General features: G+C 47.9%; 2 protein-coding genes and 1 long non-coding RNA gene across 4 annotated transcripts; 1 reads left to right on the forward strand and 2 right to left on the reverse strand.

Annotated features, from left to right (window-relative positions):
• Positions 1–4,364: 4,364 nt before the first annotated feature.
• On the forward strand, positions 4,365–6,527 carry LOC101778835. The gene is made up of 2 exons (XM_022823246.1): positions 4,365–5,605; positions 6,102–6,527. The coding sequence occupies exon 1, from the start codon at positions 4,472–4,474 to the stop codon at positions 5,546–5,548; it is 1,077 nt and encodes a 358-aa protein (XP_022678981.1). The 5' UTR covers positions 4,365–4,471; the 3' UTR covers positions 5,549–5,605; positions 6,102–6,527.
• A 4,947-nt stretch (positions 6,528–11,474) lies between these two features.
• LOC101779384 lies at positions 11,475–14,349 on the reverse strand. The gene is made up of 7 exons (XM_004953358.2): positions 13,922–14,349; positions 13,214–13,802; positions 12,973–13,092; positions 12,790–12,861; positions 12,606–12,671; positions 12,091–12,129; positions 11,475–11,988 (listed from the first exon to the last, which is right to left on the reverse strand). Exons 1-7 carry the CDS (start codon positions 14,308–14,310, stop codon positions 11,812–11,814), a joined length of 1,452 nt encoding a protein of 483 aa, XP_004953415.1. The 5' UTR covers positions 14,311–14,349; the 3' UTR covers positions 11,475–11,811.
• Positions 14,350–16,252: 1,903 nt separating this feature from the next.
• On the reverse strand, positions 16,253–21,030 carry LOC101779772. Of its 2 annotated transcripts, XR_002676503.1 has the most exons (4): positions 20,891–21,030; positions 18,491–20,730; positions 16,718–16,875; positions 16,253–16,333 (listed from the first exon to the last, which is right to left on the reverse strand). It is a non-coding gene; the product is annotated as an uncharacterized LOC101779772 (long non-coding RNA). The 2 variants fall into 2 exon arrangements; XR_001164262.2 differs by having other exon boundaries at positions 18,491–21,022.
• Positions 21,031–21,763: the final 733 nt, after the last annotated feature.

The raw sequence follows: 21,763 nt of genomic DNA on the forward strand, positions 1-21,763 counted from the left end.
TGTAGCACCACATTGTCAATCATGGACTAATTAGGCTTAATAGATTCGTCTCGCGATTTAGCCTAGGGGTTGTGCAATTAGTTTTGTAATTAGGCTATGTTTAATACTCCTAATTAGTATCCAAACATTCGATGTGACAGGTGCTAAAATTTAGCACATGCCTCCCAAACACCCCCGTAGCTTGGCTTCCATCAAGTGGGTACTGAAGGGCCCTCAGAATCTTCCTGTGCGATGCCACTAGGTAGTCACCGAGTGTAGTGGAGAACTTATCCCTTGATGGTGCCAGCACTATGGTCATGACATCACGTGTAGTAGCATCAATGACAAGGGTGTTTCCATCTACCATGTTGTCAAAGAACCTCCCACCATTGTACGTGTTGTGGCGTATGTCCTTGCGCTCATCGAAGATGTTCCATCCTGCATGCACCCCTGGGCGGTAGTATGCGAAGTGTCGTGTTATGGTGCAGGTGTTCACCACCATGGATCCTGCATCACCGTCACCCAATACTTGGAACACACCATCGAGCCAAGGCTGGTATGGCGCAGGCCGTATGGCCTGTGCCTTGCTTGTCAATGGGTTGTACAACATGGTCTTGACTAGGTCGACGATGGCAATGACGTGACCCTGGAATGCACCATTCCCAAGGAACCAAGAAGAGCGACCACCCACACGAACGTAATACATCTTACCAGAGCTATGGCGGTAGAATTGGATGTGTTGTCTATCTTGGAGCCTAGGACCACGATGCTCAAGAACCAGGGAAGATGTGAAGGTGGAGCAGATAGGGCAATGCCGACTTTCCATGATGTGCACACCGCACGGAAACATATGAAGTTGCCTGTGTCTGGAAACTTATAGCAAATGAGGTGCACAAGCTCCGGTGGGAGCTGCGACCACTTGTCCTCTGTCACCACAAGCATCTCACTTTGGTTTGATGCCTCAATGGGCTCTACCATCACCGGGAGGGTTTGCCTTTTATAGGTGGTTTATGTGGGCTAATTGCGCAAAGGTCATACATTAGGCGTTAGGATAAGGATCTCCAGAGTGGCAAGCTTATCTATCCACGCTTGCGCTCGCTAGATTGGTATATCAGGAGCCCATCACGTGAACAATGGGTATCCATGCCACATCACTTAATGCTTCTAATCTATTTTGTCACTCTTGCTTTGATGGTCCTTGGTACTTATCAATTCACTTCGTTGAGCGCCTAGTCTCGCCTGATGGAAAAGGAATTGCTTGTAGGTGTTCCATCTGGTGCGTTCATAGTTGTTGCACGTTTTATCGTCGGGTGCAGGGGACCACCTGATGCACCTGGAGCACCCACACTACTCTTGTCATATAACATGCAGGTCCCTGGTCATATTTGAGCCATTTCATTTAGAAGCATGATTTGTACTATATTAAATAATTTCGGTTGAGAGGGAAATGAGACTGAGACAACAATGAAAAGATCATATGTACTTCTTTTGTAAAAAGAACCCATTAGCTCCTCATTAGGCTTAATCTATTGGACCATTTGGCAATGCTCTACCTCCTACCAAAACATCTATAGCTGCTAGCTCTTGCATATTTTCAAAAATAGTTTTTATATGTACTACATCTCTGGTTAGAATGACAGTTAATAGAATGGCTTTGCTTGGTTTTAAGATGGATTAGAAGAAATCAAATATCCATAATACCCTTAGCTTTTTTATATATTTTTATCTTCTTTCTTCCCATTTCTTTTTCTTTCATTCATTTCACATTCCCTTTTCTTTCTTTCTTTTTCCCATTACCTTCCCAACCCTTTCCTTTTTCCTCCAACTCTTCTTGTGTCTCCATGGTCGCTGTCCTACACCTCTATCGTGGTTGCCCCCACCCCTATGCTACTACGCCATCGCACCTCCACTCCGTTGTCATCCGCTCCGTGCTAACATCCTGTCGCTCCTCCGTACCGACTCTACACGTCGCCTGCCACTAGTCCGGTCTATGCCCCTCCTCGTGTAGGCGCGCCCGCCCATCCTCGAAGGACAAGGATGAAAAATAGCTTGTTGGGGTTCATCTCGATAGTGTAATATATTATATTTTGGATTTTTGTACGGCTTTTATGGTAAAGGTGTACATGTTCTTCTTCAAATTAGATTAGAAGGGCTTCGATGAAAGCAGCTTGAGAACCTGAGAAGGTTTCTAAGACTAAGAGCATTTCCAACAGATCACCGTTTCCCAATTCAACTATCAAATTGGAGGAATCGATGTAAAAATAGTGTTCTAACAGATTCTTTTATCTTTCGCTTTTGCCAATAATCATTAGAATGAACCAACAATTCATTTCAACTCACCTCAAGTAGGGGAGGGTTAGATTATTGGAAAAGAGATAGTGGAGCATCGTCATCATTAACTGATTACTGGGAATATATTTGTAGGGCTGGAGTTGCCCTAAAGCTTATAGGAAAAACGGCCGTGGTGGAGCAAAATCGCCGAACACGGCGTGCGCTGATGCCCTCGTGGCGCTAGTTAGGGCCTGTTTGGTTACCTGCACGCCCTATCCCTGCATCGCACCAGTGAGCCAGGCCCTCCCCGACCAGGTTGTTGTCATGCAAATGCCCATTGTTTGGTTGCCTGCACCCAGACAGCCAGGCCCGATGCAGCTCGTGTTTGGTTACATACACCTAGCCATTGGCCGATCCTTTTTTCCTCACTGCATGCTAGGCCCCGCGTGCTCCAGCTGCACCGCGTGAGCCAGGCCCAGCGGAAACGCCCACTCCTCTCGTATCCCTCGAGCCTGGTCGGGAGGCCTTTTTTGCACACGCGCAGCCTGACTCCACCGGTTGACCAGGCAACCAAACTAATAGAATCTGGCCCTTGTTTACTTCCCTCCAAACTCCCAACTTTGACACTATGCAAAAAGAAGATTCCCCATCACATCAAACTTGCGGTACATGCATGGAGTACTAAATATAGACGAAATCAAAAACTAATTGCACAATTTTGTTGTACTTTGCGAGACGAATCTTTTGAGCTTAATTAGTCAATATTTGGACAATAATTCACAAATACAAACGAAACGCTACAATGTCATATTTATGGCAAAATGCCAATTTGACACCTCCCAACTTGAGAAGTAAACAAGGACCTGGATGCGGTGAGCCTGGGTCTGGCTCAGCCCCATACATGACACCAAGGCCATGTTTAGTTACTCCCAACTCCCAACTTTGACACTATGCAAAAAGAAGATTCCCCATCACATCAAACTTGCGGTACATGCATGGAGTACTAAATGTAGATGAAATTAAAAACTAATTGCACAGTTTTGTTGTACTTTGCGAGACGAATCTTTTGAGCCTAATTAGTCAATATTTGGACAATAATTCACAAATACAAACGAAACGCTACAGTGTGCTACAGTGCTGTAACAGTAATTTAGCACCCCCAAATTCGCCAAACTAAGGGCCTGTTTGGCAACCAAGTGTTAAAATTTAACACCTGTCACATCGGATGTTTGGATGCTAATTAGGAGTATTAAATATAGGCTAATTACAAAACTAATTGCACAGATGAAGTGTAATTCACGAGACGAATCTATTAAGCCTAATTAGTCCATGATTTGACAATGTGGTGCTACAGTAACCAATTGCTAATGATGGATTAATTAGGCTTAATAGATTCGTCTCGCGGATTAGCACAGAGTTCTGCAATTAGTTTTATAATTAGCTCATATTTAGTTCTCCTAATTAGCATCCGAACATCCGATGTGACACTGTTAAAGTTTAACACCTCGTATCCAAACACCCCCTAAACACGGCCCAAACAGGTCCTTAGTAGACCTGTGCTTGTGCCGCCAGCGCTCTCTCTCTCTCCGGCTCGCTTTATCCCCCCTCCCCCCATCCCCCGAGGGAGAGGAATCTAGCCGGCCTGCCGCAAAAGCACTCGCTAGCTACACCATTCCAGATTTCAAGATGCATCTGTGGAAAATTTCCGATTGTCGCAGACTTGCAGCAGATAAGCAGGCCCAGCAACTTCTGTAACGAGCACGTCAGCACCCTATCGACTCTGGGTAGCCCAAACAATTACCGTGCGTGGCAATCGCAGATGCTTCAACGAGAGCCATGAAGCCACGAGCCCTGAACTCCCAAAGGCAACCCAATCGCGTGCAGCCAGCCCACCCGAGTCAAACAAACAACCCCCTCCGCTCAACACGCTGGTCACAGGTGCCCGCACCGCACACACGGGCACGGCGCGTGCGGCAAGCGGAAAGCAACGGAGCACCCAACCCGAGCGGCACCGCCCTCCGCAGCCACGGGAGCCCCCTCCCCCGCTGACGGCGCAGCACGCGCCACGTCTGCCCTCAGAAATCCCCAATTCGCCCATAAAAACGGGGGAAGCGAATCGGTATTCCCGTCGCGCAAACGCCGCAGCCCAGAAACAAAAGGCCCAATTCAGATCGCGATCGCCGATCGGCCCCCCGCATACGGGTTGCGAATTGCGATCGCCATGGCCGCCATGGGCTGGTCGGACCTCCCGCCGGAGCTCCTCACCGACATCGCCGGCGGGATCACGGAGCTCGCTGACATCGCGCGGTTCCGCTCCGTCTGCTCGTCCTGGCGCTCGGCGGCGGGCGACGCGGCGGCCGCGCCCCCGCCGCAGCCGCCGTGGCTCCTCCTCCCGTCCTCCCCGTCCCGGCTCTTCTTCTGCCCCCGGGAGGACCGCATCTACCCGGACCTCCGCCTGCCCCGCCCCGCAGCGGAGGCGCACCACCGCCGCCGCCGCCTCTACGCGTCACCGCACGGGTGGGCCCTCGCCGTCGACCCCACGGATCTCGCGGCCTCCCTCGTCCACCCCTTCAACGGCGCCACCCGCCCGCTCCCGCCGCTCCCGGCCTTCTTCAAGGAGACCGACGACCTGGCCTGGGACTGGTCCCCGCACGGCGTCATGGTGTCCTGCGGCGAGGGCATCCATTTCTGCGCCTCCGGCCCGCCCGCCGCCGACTCATGGGCCCCGATCCCCGCCCTCGCCGACTGCAACGCCAGCAGCATCAACTACGCAGGCGGCAAGTTCTTCGTCTTCGAGGAGGACGTTTGCCGCACCGCCATCGTCGACGCCGTCACCCTCGCCGTCGCAGCCGTCATCCCGGCTCCGGCCGTCGAGCTCCCCTCCGAGGCGCGCCTCGCGGTCGCCGGCGACGAGCTCTTCCTCCTCGTCAAGTCCAAGTGGATGTACCTCTTCGGCGACGACGTCGACTTCTCCAAGGCCTTCCACGTCAACCACCGCGGCGTCAATCCGGCTTGGCAGGAGCTCGCCGGCATCGGCGACCGCGCGCTCTTCATCGATTCCCTCCACGGCTTCGCGGTGCCGACGGCGGGATTTGGCAACCTCGAGAGCAACACCATCTACACTGTGAGCATCAATGAGGTGAGCAACAGGCGTCCCACCAAGGTGAACTACAGCGTGTCGGCGTTCAGCCTGGAGAGCCGGAGCTCCAAGAAACTTGCGTGCCGGCTTAACGGCCGGAACATGGCGATGCGTGGCGAGTCCCCATCGTGGATCGTACCAAGCTTAATTGAAGGTTGAGACTGCGGCCATGGCGATCATCATTATTGGGCAAACGGTGTTGATATATGGCTCTTGGTAAATTCTTTGGTATCCTTGCAGTTGCATTATACGTTCTTTGAAGTCCAATATCAGAAATAATCCCCTTTTATATACGTTCACTCCTGTAAGTTCTGTCACTTGATTAAATTTCTGTCGTGCAAACTTAACTCAAATTAAGTATCCTCTGTTAATGTTAAAGTTGAATAAAGTTTGTATCCTCTGTTCCTCCGTTAATTTTTCAAGTCGAATAAAGGTTTGTGATATCAGAGCTGAGCGTGTTGAGTACTTGAGTTCAGTATATAAGATTATACGTTGAGAAATATGATTATATATCCAGTGTTGTGGACCAAGGTATATACTGTCAGGTTCATGTTTCGATTTTTTTATGTCCTTTTCTGTCTCATTCCAAGTTTGAATGGTCATCAGATATTAGCATAATTTCTAACTTGGTACATGCTGTAGCGTTTGTGGTCCACTGAGGACTTTCTCTTGGGTAATCGTTGAACTGCCCTGTGTGGTCTGACTCTGCTAGATTCGTGGTGAAGCTTTGCGATCCGGCTACAATGATGCCCTTCTGGGGAGGAAAACACCCTGAAAAGGATGTGCCGATTTCCCGGGGTTAGGAGACGGACAGGGATGGATGGCATAAAGGAAAGGATGACAAGGAGATGATGCATGGGCAGCAGGGAATTGAAGCTGATAGGATTGCTTGTGTGCGGTAATGAAGCAAGCACCCAGTTATCCATCATTTCCTCGTGAACCTAAAAGGAAGAATCACCGGTTATAATCGAGTCTGACTCGACGAAGATAGCAGCGGCTGGAGGGAGATGTTGAAATAGCCCTTTGGAACCTGTGACGGCATTCGTTTATTTGTCGCATGTCGGCATGTGTGTTACAAAATGGGCATGGTTTCTTTCGCAAAAATAAAATAAAACGGGCATGGTTTTACTTTGTTGTCGATCTATGGTCTTAAACAAAGCGTTTTTCACAGTAAGCTTATTTCTTTCAATCGGTACTCGAAAGCACCAATCTTAGCTTCGGTGAGGTATATGCCGTGACAATCATTAGTACTATTTTGTGATGGGTTGTCCAATCGAATAGCACCCTAGCGTTGCCTTGCCTTGCCTTGCCGCCACCGGATGATAGATAGGGTCATCTATCATAAGACAACGACTCAATTTAAGCGTTATGGAACTGTATACAAATAAGTCAATTTAAGCGTTGTCAAACTGTATACAAATAAGTGTGCTGCCATGACTCTCCCTTCCTTGGTAAGTCGCTTAGGCAATACCACTAGCCTTAAGGAATTCTTACAATAAAAAAGTTTGGCCCAGCCCGAAATCGTGGGATAGGCCGCAGCATTGGGCCAGTGGAGAATGGATCCACTATAAATCCAATTCACCGTCGTCGTGCGTGGAAGGGTTGAAATGATTCGTTTCAGTCTGGCCCGTCTCTGCTTGTCCGAGAGGCACGAGAGTTGAGACACCGCCGTGACTCCGGGAGCGCACGAGGCAAAGCACACCTTCCGTGTGCACCCTTCTCGGCCGAAGCTGAAGTCAAGGAATCCGGAATCATGGGAGCAAAACTAATGAATCACCGAACCGAACACGGGCTTCGCAATCGCAATAACAACGTGGGACTGGCTGCACGCTGCAGCCATCTCCGGCGCGCTTGGCCTCTGCGCCGGCCGCACCGGGTGTAGCCGTGTAGGCGCGCTAGCTTTACCTTGATCCCGCTGGGAGCCTGGGAGAGGGCGCGCGAACAAGGGGGCCGTTCCATGCGGTCTTCGGGTGGGCACACACCATGAGGCGGGTGCAACTGGCCGGCCGCAGCCTCACAAGGTTGCTTTCCCGCGCCATTGGCCCAGGCAAATCGCTAATGCCGTTGATCCACGTCATGTTGACGTCGTAGCCGTCCAGGGGAATCTAACGTTAATTCTAAACCGTTGGATCGGCTAGCAGCGGTGACCCTTGTTCTACACCCTACCCGATGTATGTGCAGCCCTCCGGAAGACTCCCGTCGACAGCGCGCAGCTAATAAAATCTTCCGTCTCGTGGAATGACGGAAGAGACGGAACCGTCGCTGCTGAGAACATCCGTCACTCCTGAAAACATCCATCGCTCCTGTAGCCACACAACTAGCACACGATCATTGACAATATATTCAAATCATCCGTTAACAATCGGAAGAGGATGTCCTGACATTGGTCAAGCTGACGAACCTGACATTGGTTCCCACCGTTGCTTTCAATCCAAATCAGTGAAGTAAATCCCTGTCTAAAGCTAATGAGGCTCAGAAAAATCCAGTCAAAATCACGGTCGCAGGAAGAAAGCAAGAGACGCACCGTCGGCCTCCGACCGTGAAGGCCGCTAGGCAAGTCGACGGAACCTTGCTCTGGTAAGAAAGTTAACTATTATTGGCCCCCTTCCCTTAATCTCCTTTTTCCTTAAAGATTAAGCATCGGCTGAGCATCTGCAATTAAAGATCTAAAAATATCCATAACTCTAATCCTGACCTCACATATTTATCTACTTTTTCCGTATGGGGCATCCGTGCTAATGACAAACTCATATTAATATATCAAAAATATCTCATCATATTTTAATCTTTTCCAAAGCTGACAGACAACATGAAGCTAATAACTAAAGGACTCGAGCAAACAAAATTATGTTGTAAATGAATTCTAGCAGTAGAAGCATTTGTTCTTAACTCAATATTCTGGGAAAACAACAGGAGCAGAGCACATGGAGGAATCAAACCTGAAAAGCTAATAACTAAAGTACTAAAACAAAAAAGATTCTCTCGTAGATGAATTCTAGCAGTAAATGCGTTTCTTCTTAACTCAATATTCAGAAGTTTTACAATTGCACTAGATTGTGAAAAAAATTGGGAAAGCAGGAGCAGGGCACAAGGATGAATCAAACCTGAAAGAGATGTGCATATTGATGAATGATGCATAGGTCTTATCTCTGTCCAGGTTCTTCCTAGCATAGAAAATAGGCATTTCTGATAACAAGGGACAAGAATAAATTAGAAATGAAATAGGAACTGATTGAGATAATGAATTGATAATCCTATATCTTTGTTTCGAAGAGCATCAGCAATTAATGATCTAAAATTATCCTAATTCTTAATATAGTGTGCGGAATGAAAACCTGTCCCTAGAACTACAAATCAATACGCCAACAAGATAATAGCATTAATAAAAAAGGTGTTCTTAGCATTAGTATAGACAGTACAAAAACTACAAATACCAATTCTACTCGTTTGTAAACCTTTTGTCCTGTTTCAATGCATATATGTAGAAACTCAAAAATAAAGAAATATGCATGAGAAAAATTACATGTTATCTATGCTCTAGCTCATATGGAAGTCAAGTAGGGATCACAAATTTAAAAGTGAAAAAAATACTTCCAGAATTTTGATAAAAAATAAATGAAGACACTAAACTAACTTTTTTTTATCGCTCCCTTAATAGTTCCAGATTTCTATTTAGGAGAACTTCTATGATATGATATAATTTAAATTCATTCTTTATCTAAATGTAGGAAATTAAAAAACAAAAGGAAAGAGAGAAAAAGGAAAAACACTGCAGCAGCAAAAACAGAAGGTATAAAATCCTTAGCTTTAAATTTAATCTTCAGTACTTTACTGCTCACTAATGCCTTATATCATTCATCTGTGGGAACAGTAGGCTTATATCGACACTTTATGAAACAAATAATCCTATTCTCTTATAGAGATATAATAACTAATATTATATCTGTCGGGGATAAATCTCAATACCCGCAAGGAAGGAAGAAATTGGACTCCTACTAAGATTCCCATGTAATCCTAATATGACTAATATCATGTAGTCCTAATAGGACTCTTACATGTAACAGACCAGCTATCCCGGCCCCAGAGTATATAAAGGAGGACGGGGCTACCTAGATCAGCAGGACTATAATAAAAACTAAACAACACCCAAGCGCAGGACGCAATATACAACACTGGTGACCCAAACTTGTATAAATCACGTAGGATATTACGCTAACCGGTAGCCCGAACCTGTATAAATCTGTATCTTTATCCCGTGCTTTACTATGAAACTCCAGGTGCGGCGATTCCCCACCCACCAATCTACTACCTCGGGATACCTTTTAGTAGGTTATCGTGTTTAAAATACTGACAGTTGGCGCGCCAGGTATGCTCATACAGATCTGTTGCTTTTGCTAAATATACTCAAGAGATGCATGTGGGAATTTAGCATGCATGGCAAGCTGCTCCGGCTTCCACAGCGCTCGTCGACTCGCTGATAACAGCATCGTCGTCTCGACTAGAAACGTTCCACGCCAAAAACCACGCCAGGAATCATTCTCTGCTAAAACTATACGCGAATGCGCATGGCAGGAGCTGATTCTGAATCGTATCAGTCCATTATTCTCTTATATAGGAGGAAACAATCAAACGATTTTCAACAATGGTACAGCTGTCCACCAATTGCCAGCCTATCGTTGGCAATGCAGCCCAGGCCGAGCACTATATAACTGCCTCATTGTCCTCCAGCATCGCCACACCAAAACCACCTGAATCTCATACTACTAGTTTGCAAATCCGATCTGCCGGACTGCCCCAATCCATCACCGCCCGCAAAGTCTAGCCATGAGAACCAGCCTCATTCTTCTCATCGCCGTTGTGGCCATATGTCTTGCTGCGACGCCCACCGCAGCCCTCGCCGGAGGATGGTTTCCGCTACCGGACATCAACGACCCGCATGTTCAGGAGCTCGGCGGGTGGGTGATGGCCGAGCACAACAGGAGAGAAAAGGCTGCACTCATATTCAACAGTGGTGAGCGGTCAATATCAGATAGTGTCCGGAGTGACGTAAAGCCTAATCATCCAGGCATCAAACCCCGACGGCAAGAACATCTTTGACTAAATATGAGCCAATTACAAAATTAATTGCACAGAGGGAGTCTAATTCGCGAGATGAATCTATTAAACCTAATTAATTCATCATTAGCAAATGATTACTGTAGCACCACATTGTCAAATCATGGACTAATTAGGCTTAATAGATTCGTTTCGCGAATTAGACTCCATCTATACAATTAGTTTTGTAATAACCTATATTTAATACTCTTAATTAGTATCCAAACATCCGATGTAACGGGTGCTAAACTATAGCACCCTGACCCTTACTTGTAGTGGTTGAGCTCAAATTTTTTGTCCGTCGCGGTATTTTTTTATGTAATAACAAGCTAGTTTAATGTGCCTTTTTCCTAGGAATTTTTTATTGGTGCACTTCGCTGGTTATACAACATTTTTCGGTCTCAGTTTTTATCCACCTTGTGACAGTTCCTTCGCCATTGGCCCATGTCTGTCTTCCAGTCAATATCTAGCTAAACGCAGAGAACCTCGACCACGGCAATCTAGTTCATTGTATTTGTACGTGGTCCGAGGCTGTAATCGGTGCCTCACCTTCTCCGAACAACACGCCCCTTGTTGCTCTATTCGTCGTCGCTGCCAGCCAGAGCCTGCCGGCCGCGTGGCCTCCCGGCCGGGAGCAGGGCCCTCATGCATCTAGCTTGGACCTGGGGGCGGAGGCGGTGGCGCTTCGCACGGCGTTGCTGGCAGCTAGCGTTCCACTTCGGTATGGCGTACACGCAAGTCTGCCTCCACGGCCTGCGGCCCGCGGGCACCGGGCAACCCGGTGGCATGCACGGTCGGTGCAACGGTGGCCTTCAGCTGGCCGCGTCGTTCCCGCTTTATTTCTCACATTGGCATCGCTCGTGCTTCCTAGGCTGGGAATCTTGGATTTCTGTGCGTGTACACTCTGTAGTCTGTACACTGCACGCACGAGGCATTGGACGGAGCACCAGGCGCGGAAGCTAGGTTGATGCACGGCGTAGAGCCTAGAGAATTCTTGTCTGAGATCATATAAACTCTGTAACGATCACAAGTACATCATCGAACGAACGAACGAACGTGTGACTACATCTGGTGCTGTGGTGCAACCTCGCTACGAAATGTGACGGCTGTGAGCAGCTAAGGACGATTAATTCAGATAATTTCTTCAGCACTCATTAGTACAAATCAACAAACACAGGACTGCAAATAAACTAAACAAGCCAGATCGTGCTACAAGCTAGCTACGAACCACAAAGCACCATAAAGCAGATCAACTGCCGTCGTCGTCCTATGTAACACCGAGCAGAGCCAAGGAACATTCTTCAGCTAGCAGTCAGGCGATTGAGATCTCATCGGTACAGGCAGCCCCTGTACGCCGGCGTCCAGTAGTCCATCGCGGTGCCGTCCCGGTACACTTCCGGGGTCCACGAGACAGGGACCAAGCAGAGGCCCCTGTTCCTCAGGTCGTGCTCTGCCTGATCTCCCTTGCTCGTCTCTGCATGCTCCACTACCCATGGAAGGTTACCCTGAAACAAAAGCAACAGCAGCTGGGTGAATAATTCTGCTCTCCTTTGGATGCATGTAGCTTCTGGATAACGACGAAATCATATGGAACTTCGCTATAGTACCTTGTTCCTGCTCGAATTCGTGTACGGCTCGCTCAGCAACTGCACGGAGAAAGAAAGAAAGCAGGATGCGATCAGCTAGCTGCATGCGTAGCTCAACTGGAAAAAAAAACGAGGGTCCTGCGATTGCGACAGCCATCTATTCTCTGTGCAACTATGCAGCAGGCACCGTCCTTTTCTCATGTCTCGGTGGTGTGTGTGCGTGGGACACGACGAGATGCGAACATTCTTTATGTTCGTCTGGGCCATGACTAGGAAGTCCACTGATGGAAAAAGGGGGTCCAACTAGGTCAATATCATATGTGGAACCAGCTATACAGTCGTTGCAACGATTCATTGTATCTCTGAAGATGCGTGCCTCTGTGTTTGTGTGTATGTACAGTGCACATCTGTGGTACACTTCCTTTTGCTACTAATGTCAGGATGAGCATAGGAATCTTTTACTTTTCCGGAAGCTTTTATAGCTAGGTCAAAATGTGCAGGGCAATGCAGGGGGTTTGGGGAATGGACATGTTTACCTGCACTTGTTCATGCAAAAACTTGATGTACTTGATCGTCTCAAATAGCACTGATGCTGTATCAGTCTGAAAGAAGATGAAATAATTGTGTATAAAAAAGGTTAGATTGGAACATTCTTTCGCAGTTTAATTTCTCTGCTTGCACAGAGTAAATTTTAATACAACATTAACCATATGGGAGTACCTTCCCGAATGGCGAAACGATCTGCTGCAATGCGGTGATCTTCTCTCCTATCTTCACTTTAGGCACTTGTGGCTGCATTTGATTGTTGTTTTCAAATCATCATTTCGTCGACATGCGAAATATTGGAAACGATGTACCAAGTTAATTGAATATCTCAGTGACAGTTCTCATCTTTGTTGTTACCTTGGGAGGAGATGCTTTGGAGCCCTCTTGCTTCGACTTCTTCACGTTGCTCGTCCTCTCCTCGGACGGCCGCTTCTTGCGTTCACTCGCAGCTCCACTGCCGCTGCTGCTACTCCTTGCCTTCAAGAAAACACAAGCAAAAACAGTTCACTTCTGCAAAAGAATGGTTCGCCAGTAGCTGCCATCACTCGTAGTTTATTGGCCATTGGCATAAACAATTACATGCATGCTCATATCTTACCGACACAATATCCTGTTCTTGTTTACTGCTGTCAGACAGATTGCTGGATCTCAGGTACGGTTGCACCGACGATGTCGATTCTGCGTTTGATCTGTAGCCACTGAAAGAGCTGAGATCCGGCAAGCTCCTCATGCCAAAGGAGCCGCTAGCCTCCACAGCTCGGCCCTCCTGGCAAATCTTGTCAAGTCCCATACCCGAATAATCCAAACTACCATGCATGCCAACACTAGTATTTGTACTCAGCTGGTGAAGAAAGGAAGCCATGGCCGGTGCCGCAAGCTCTTGCTGCTGGTTGCTGCCTTCCTTCATCTGGTGGTGGTCTGCGTAGGGGTAGCATGGCGTGCAACCCGCCATGTTCATCCCCTGGTGCATACCGGGAGGATTAGAGTTCCCAAAGAACAGCGGCGAGCCGGTGGCCTCGTACTTGATCGGTGCAACATCGGAGCCTGCTCCGAGCCGTCCTGACAGAGCCTGATGATGCGCGGAGTAGTGACCGGCGTCGGCGGGGACGTCCTCGAACATCTCCTGCGTCACGTTCTTGGACGCGAGCAGGTCGAGGAAGTTCTCCCTGTAGCATGTGCTGTTGCTTCTGAAATTTCATCGGAAGAAACAGTCGTGCGTGTCAATAACCTAGTTTAGTTACATGATCTTCACACAGCAAGAGGCATGCGATAGAGTGTTGCTAGAGGGTCATGAATGGGTACTCACTGTTCGCCGTGCTGGCTCCATGGATGGCCGTGGCCGTGCTCCCCCGCAGCCGGGAGGCGCATGTCGGGCGGCGAGGACGAGGCGTCGGTGGCGAAGGCCGAGCCGGCGGAGCCGAGGAGCGCCGCCGTAGTCCCGGCGTATGATGAGCTCCACGAGGGGAATAGAGAAGACGCCGACGAGGAGGCAGCCTGCAAGGCCGCCGCATGCGCCGCCTGGTGATGATGATACTCCCACATGGCGGCGCCCGCCGGCGAAGTGGACGACGACAAGCTGCGCCTGCACACGGCCGAGGAGGAATCCTGCACCTGTAGGTCGGTGGCTTCCTGATGCGGCTGGTGCCGGGGCATGAAATACTGGAGGTGCACCGCGCCGGCTGCGTGCAGGTGCATCGCATGCGTCTACGGATCGAAGGGGCCGTGGACCAAAGCTGATTCATGTGGGGGCCTATTTGTAGGACGCGCGCTTGGAATATTTTCCGGTGGGTTTTTTGAGGATGATCCGCTTGCTACCGTCAGCATGATGCGAGCATGCGGCGAGACATCATTGAGAATTTAGGGGGGCGCTTTTCGTTTTACAAATATGCACTAGCCGAATTTTAAATGAGTACTTTGATTCAGTCGTGTAAGTAATTCTTATGTTACAGTCTCACCACGAATTTTCTCTAGATAGAGTCAAACTTATTACTTTTATTTCCGCTAACCATTACCCATGATGTAGTTTCTGCAGATATATCACAAGAAGAATCTAATGTTTTGTAGATGCAAGGAGAAGAACGCGACTTTTAGAGGTATACATAACACATCAACTTCAAGAAGATTCCAGCACAGTCGCAAATGGCCAGCGAAGAGCAGACGAGAATGAAGGAAAATTTGAAGTCCCAGTGAGACGGCAGTCTTAACGTGGCAGCCTTCTCTCTGGGACTGTTAGCATATTAGACGATGGAAGACTGAGGCCGATGGTCTACGAAAGGTACTTGTCATAGCCTTCCTCGTGCACACATTTAGGGGGTTTCAACTTTCAAGCAAAATAACCACAATTGTCCATTTGTATCGTTAATTTACAATCAAGATTTTAAAACTCCCGCTATAGTTATAGCTATTTAAGGCATGGTACCACTATTTGTGTTCATGAACAACTTAGCCGCTATAGCTCGCTATAACCTCATTTAGCTCCGCTATGTGCTGCCGCTAAACCCCTTAGCCCACTATTTAAAACATTGCTTACAAAAGAATTTCGTAACATTACATCACTCCCTACCAAGTACCAACTGTCGACCTTTTCTAGTCGCAAACAAAACTTCATTTTACTACTTGGTCTAAGGAAGTAGTCATCGGAATTTTCGTTTTATGCGCCATTAGGAGCTAGTCAGAGCCAGTTGCATCACCATAGATGCAGGAGCTTCATTCTCCAACTCAAAGCATCCTCTTCCGATCCCCATACGGACCATATCCTTCTCCGAACATGTAGCATTGCCTGCACCAAATGATTCCTGCAAAGATAGATGCTCTCGTACATCAGTTGTAGGATATGTCATTCAGCGAGTAGGATCTACGCCATTCATGCCGGGAGCACTCACACTTGAAACGTCATATCACGTCACTTTAGACTTCGGCGATACCCCAATCCCAGCTGATTTTCTCCTCGGCTTTCACTGTGACCATGCCAGGTGATTTATCATTGCTAAATGAAGCCACAGACATCATAACTCTGCTTGAACCGTTAAAGAGGAGAATATTCCTAGACAACAGTAATCAGTGCCACTATGCTTTACACAGTCGTCCTGCCACTTGAGTGGGTCAGCCTGCAGCTTGAAATCTTCGATCACTGACTCTCAGAAAACAAAACCTCCCTGTCGTTTATGCATAGTTCCCTACGCTGTCACTGCGCTGCGCGCCACCTTGCCCTGTTCCTTTTACTTGGCGAGCATTGGAGCAGAGGTTGCGGCGCAGTGGAAAGGGCTCACCGTAGGGTTGGTGAAGGACGGTGGTGGCGCTGGCAGTGGATGAGGGCAAGGTTTCAGGGCTGCAATCACTTACTCTCTGACTCCTTTGTGTCACTTAACGCGTATGAATGCCAGGAAAGCATGGATCCAGAATCTGAACACAGCAAAATCAACAGCGGGTCAGCTGCGGAAAGGGGAACAGGCAAACAGCATAATATTTTGTTTGCCTTTCCGTAATTGAGGATAGCACATCTCTTGTCAGGCAACTGGATTGGTCTGTAACTACAACCTAAATAGATGAGCAATCGAGTATATATTATGACCGTGCTTAACACTCAATGACAGCACCTGCTAACACACAGGAAGGGAGAAAAGGAAGTAGAACTTGCCTTGAGACTTTGAGGGAACAGGTAGCAGAAACCAAGCGACGCACGTCATCCCTTCTTTTCCTCTTGATTTTGAAAAAGGAGCTACGAACACAGGGAAATCTGATCAGATGCCAGAAATTGATTAGCTAGCAGATAGTGTCTATAATCTATATCTGTCAAGGAGTAATATGGGCGAAGTAAAACATGGAACATGTAACCCTTTTTCTTAAGAAAGTAGTACTCTGCATATTTCCACCGAAAATAAACTGCGGAGTTTTCATCTACAGCAACGGATTGACCTACTAATGTAGGGATATCACTTTCAGGTTCCAAATAAAACGGTTATTTGAGACTAAAATTTGCTTACAAGATGTTGCAGCTGCAAATACTTTTTCATGAAGATGAGGAGTCGGCCAGTGTGACTATTAATCAGGTCAAATAATGATACTTGAATTGAAACACAAGCTGGCCACTGGTATAACTCACCACCGATCAGACTCTGGCACGTGGCCACGTAAAAGGGCATATAGTGGACTCCAAGCTAAAATTCTGTCCCATCACAAGCAGCATGCCTCAGATAGCCTTTCTTCAAATCAATGATATCCTGGACCCCCGTAGATTCTAGAAAAAAATTAAGGACAGGCCTGGAATTTATTTAACAATGGAACTTCAGTGGGAACCAGAATTGCTCATGACACTTGTCAGTATGAGAACATTTGGTCCGCATTCAAATGGCAGAATGATTCATCTCTCATATGTTAAAATGAAAAACAAATACAGTACTTTAATTTTTATGAATTTTAGACTTGCAAGAGTGGTGGCTTCCCACCAAAAATTACTTTGACATCCACTCTAACTATAAAATCCTTACAAAACTCATCACTGATCACCGCCCTGATCTGACCCATAAACATTGGCACTTTTAATAATTGAAATAGAGGACGGGGAGGCGTGCACCAATAATACTCAGTAATCTATCATCCTCTGGGTCAGATACTTGTATTTGTCTTCCTTCTCGACCTAAAGGAATGTTGTGAAAGGGACAGTAGCATTTCAACATGTTCTCATTCAGCAGGGGATAAACTTAGGACTGCATTGTGTTTGCAATGCCGCCAAGGTGTCTCCATTCGTGGTGCAGGACACTCATTCTGCACTCTGGATTGTTTACTGAGAAAAGCATGGACATGAGAATTTTCCTTCCTAAGCTCAAAGTTAACAGTGTCAAATGGTGATTGGGGGTGAGATGTCAACCTAAGTGGGGTGGAAAAGTTTTCAACTTGAGGTTCGACAAGAGACAGGAAGAATCACCCTCCCTACCCTATCTGCATTTACAGTACGGTTAAGCAGACAATTAACAACTACTTCAGGCCCATCATGCCCGCTAATAAAGCTTCGCAAGTGGGAATATTATATGTGCATGAATGACTACATAAGGACCCTTCACCTTTAGGAAAGTTAGAGAGACAAAACAGGGATAGGCAGCATTAAGCACGCGCATCATATATTCTAATAGAAGAGGAAAAGAGCATCAGGAGGAGGCTCTGTGTACGGTGCACCTAATGGCAGGCGGGTAAAGGAGTGCTTTTTCTTTACTCCAAGTTGACCCTCACTGAAATGTGTCAACCACTAGAATAATATAAGAATAGAAACTTGAAGGCAAGGACAGACAGCTTGCTCACGCTCAATTTGAAAGATATCAAGCGTGAAGGTCGCCCACTAGCAACCCGAATAGTTTGGTGGATGATGACAATGATAGGTGAAAAAACATGTACCAATGAGAATTGCTGGGCTCTGTGTTCATTCATATGTGACAAGCTATGAGACGGTTGTAGGTTAGTCTTGGACTCTTCTTGAGCCTTTCTCTGTCGTGATATGGGACAGGCAAACATGGTCACTAAGTCAAAGCCGTTGATAACTCTGAATGGGAAGATGATGGTCAAAATGCCAGTCATGTCTCTTGAAATGTCTCAGGGTGGATAGCATCTTACAATATGGTCAGAATATAAACCGAAGCAGAAGATAGTGGCTTCAGCTTCATCACCAATCATAGATCGATGGTGAGAATGGAAATTGTACTAAAGGACAAAATAGTATTGCATATCGTTTGACCAGTTCATTTATGCAAACACACTCTGGCTATGCTAGCTTCATAATGATCGATGTCAGCAGCAGCTGATTTAAGCTGCATATAGGTATTATGTATGCACAACTGAAGACCTAAGAAATCAAGAGTGATAAAACCAGGTTTCAAGAAAATACCTCGAGACAGCAGAATGCTACAGCCCAGCTTCTTGCACCTTCTTGAAAGCATGTTCAGCAGTCGGACAGTATTCTAAGCATTTCTTAAGATTGGTTCAGAAAAGCTTAAAAGTAGAGCTGAACAAGAATTAGATGATGATGATGGAAACATTAATCCACTTAACTGGGAGAGGCAGTTTTACCAGCTACAAAGCAAATATATTATTTATAGGAACATTTAGTTCGGCTAGGAAAATAACACTAAGGCCATATTTCCATAGATGATGTGCAGCAAAATACAACCACTGGAATGAACAATGCTAGAAAAATATCACAAGAAAGAACGATGGCATAGTAAACCATGGGAATTACCAGAGTATCTACCTCAACCAATACCTGATATCCTCTTTACATATAGAAGCTTTGAATCTCTAATTTGGCATGGCTAGCATTGCTATCGTAGGTTTCACTCTGCAGAACTTCTCTTATTGTTCTTATACAGATTTACTTCCTAATCTAGTTGGTAGAAATGTGAATAAAAATAAAACAAGGAAATACGTTGATGCCATAAAAATATATTTACATCAAAGAGAAGAAAATGCAAATTTTATATGATTATAAAGCGTTTAGTGATTTATAAGGTATGTAGTGTTCACGATTGTACAATTGATCATAGCAGCATTGAAAGGTATATAGAATGTATTGGAAATTACATATCTGATCAGAAGAACTTTCTCTCATAGTAAATGAGTAGTGTTTGTTGCAACTATTTATCAGCAGCACTAATCCAATAAAACTGTCAGACTGGAACGGCCCAGATCACAATTATTCTGATGTTTCTGTTGATCCAAGTTTCGGACATGTATACTTTTATCGTGCAAATCTCCACGAGCAAAGTTACATTCAGAAATAAATTCTATGGGCAGAAGAGGAACTGAAATACAGATTAGCAGGAGCAATGAGAAATATGGACCAGAAGTTTGAATTGCAAAAAGCAGGAGCCACTTCTGTTGACAGATGAATACCATTACAAGATTCTACTCGGTATATGATAACATCACTCATGTGGTAGATTTCTGTATGAGAGGGAAAGGTTGCTAATTATCGCGTGCCAAAACTAAATCTTCTCTAAGGTTCGCACAACCCGGTCCCAGACGAGCAATTTCGTCAGACAACCGAACGGGCAATTACAAAGACTGCCTTACCACACTCGCCGCAGCAGCCGAGGCCTCCGTCGCAGCCCACGACGCACGCGGTCGTCGAGCTCGCACCGCCTCGTGGATCGCACATACCTTGTCTGTGGCAGATCGAATGAGAGGAACCAGCACTCCAGCAGGCAGCCTGAGAAGAAGAGGAACAGGAGTTGCGCGCGCGGGCGCCGTCTCAGCGAAATACAGGTGCCACGGACCCTCACCGTCGATCTCTGACCTACAGCCTGTGGATACGGAGTGCACCCTCGCGGCGAGGCTCGCTACAAAAGAAGCCGCCGCGAGCCCACGACCGGCCAACCGCCGGTGAAGTCAAGCGCAGTGCTGCTAGCTCTGCTCGCCGGGGATGATGTTGAATCGACGCCCCTCCCACGGAATAGTGGAGCGAATCGTTTTCCCTGGACTTGATTCGGGTCGGAGCTTCACGATACTGACCGGCGGCGAGCGGCGGCGGACAGACCGGAGCCGGAAGCGCCGATCCAAACCAAAGCAGGGGTGCACATGCAAATATTTGGATCGCTTTTTACTGATACCCCCTAAATTGGATCGCGATTATTGATCACGATCCAAATTAGGGGTGTATTTGTAAAACAATGGGTCTATATATAAATATTCGGATCTTGATTAATAATCGCGATCCAAATCATCGCGATCCAAATCAGGGTGGTATATGTAAACCTCAGGAGCCAAATAAAAAATAGCTGGATCACGAACCGGGGCCTCTTGTGCGAAACAATCGGGGGCGGCGGACATGGCATCCGGCGGCGCACCGTTGCCGCTCGCCGGCCACCGCTGACCTTGCTGCTGATGCATCCCGCGCTCCCGTCCATCGGTCTCGTGCCACTACCTCCAGCCCGCCGCGCTTCCCTCGCCCACAGGTGTTCATTCCGCGGCAGCGCCGGCGCCGGCGATCGGGAGGTCGCGCGGTGGCTGGAGATCGACGCGGTGAGGGTCCGTGGCAGTGTGGCACCTGTATTCTGCTGAGACGGCGCCGGCGCGCGCAATTCCGCTCCTCTTCTTCTCAAGCTGCCTGCTGGGTTCCTCTCATTCGATCTGCCACAGCCCATAGACAAAGGTGAGGGGAGTCGTGCTGCCGCAGCAGGTGAGGGGAGGGCGGGCGGGCGGCGGCTCCAGGAGGAGCCCGATTGAACTGCATGGATTCCGCGGAACGGAGCTCACATTCAGGCGGGGTCTCGCGCGCGCGTAGAGTTACCGTGTTTATCGCGGGCTGGCGGGCTGGCGGCGTTGTGCCTTGTGCGGTGGTTGTGCCGGCTCCGGTGTCCGGTGCTCCGCGCGCCCTCGTGTAGTTTTGAGTTGTGACTCCGTGAAGAGGGCCGAGGAGTCCGTCGCTAGCGGCCGTGCCGGACCTAGCAGTCTTTCCCTGCTGCCGTTGGACTGGATGGCCGCCCACCACCAGGCCTCTACCAGTGCCTGATGGGCCCTAGGCCGTCTGTTAACGCTCGGGTCGTGGGCTCTGCTACGCGGGCCCTTTCTTTTTACTGCTGCGCTGCCGTCCTGGCCCAGCTAACGCAACAAACAACGGAAATGAACAGAAAACCTTCCCGACTCACGTGACCGGATCATCATGACCGGCGCCAGCCTACCCTCTCTGCCCAGCTAGTGCCCTAGCTCCCTCGGTCTCGTGCTGTCGTGCTCGTGCATGCCTGCCACACTGCCAGGTAGGCTGATGATCGACGCTGCCACGAGAGGGGAATCTTCGTGCTGCGCTGTGGCGATTAGTGGGGTCTCGAGTACTGGAGAAGAATGGTTCTAGGGGCTTGGAGCCGCCCGTGAAGGCGTGAACCCGCCAGCAGAGTCCCCGGACCCCAGGGCAGGGCCCCTGGCGCCCCGTCCCCTACCCAGCGCCGAAGAAAACTGATGAGCGCGGTTTCCTATTTGGATCTAGCCCTATTCCAATCAGAGCTATCTTAGAAGGGTCGCCGGTCTGGAGATCAACTGTTTTGAAATCTCTCTCACTTGCTGACTTCACTTTTGTTGGCCCCAACTTGTTTTTTGGGATTTCGAGTTCTATTGGATGAAAGGTATTTGAAGCTGAAGAAACTTGTTGCATAGGGCTAGTGCTTGA

This window comes from Setaria italica, chromosome I, assembly GCF_000263155.2.
Source record: "Setaria italica strain Yugu1 chromosome I, Setaria_italica_v2.0, whole genome shotgun sequence".
Classification (NCBI taxonomy): Eukaryota; Viridiplantae; Streptophyta; class Magnoliopsida; order Poales; family Poaceae; genus Setaria; species Setaria italica.

Coding starts and splice junctions, on each gene's coding strand:
- LOC101778835 (XM_022823246.1), top strand. CDS start 4,472: ATGGCCGCCATGGGCTGGTCGGACCTCCCGCCGGAGCTCCTCACCGAC.
- LOC101779384 (XM_004953358.2), bottom strand. CDS start 14,310: ATGCACCTGCACGCAGCCGGCGCGGTGCACCTCCAGTATTTCATGCCC. Junction 13,803..13,921: donor TGGAGCCAGCACGGCGAACA/GTGAGTACCCAT, acceptor ATGAAATTTCAG/AAGCAACAGCACATGCTACA. Junction 12,862..12,972: donor CCAAAGCATCTCCTCCCAAG/GTAACAACAAAG, acceptor AATCAAATGCAG/CCACAAGTGCCTAAAGTGAA.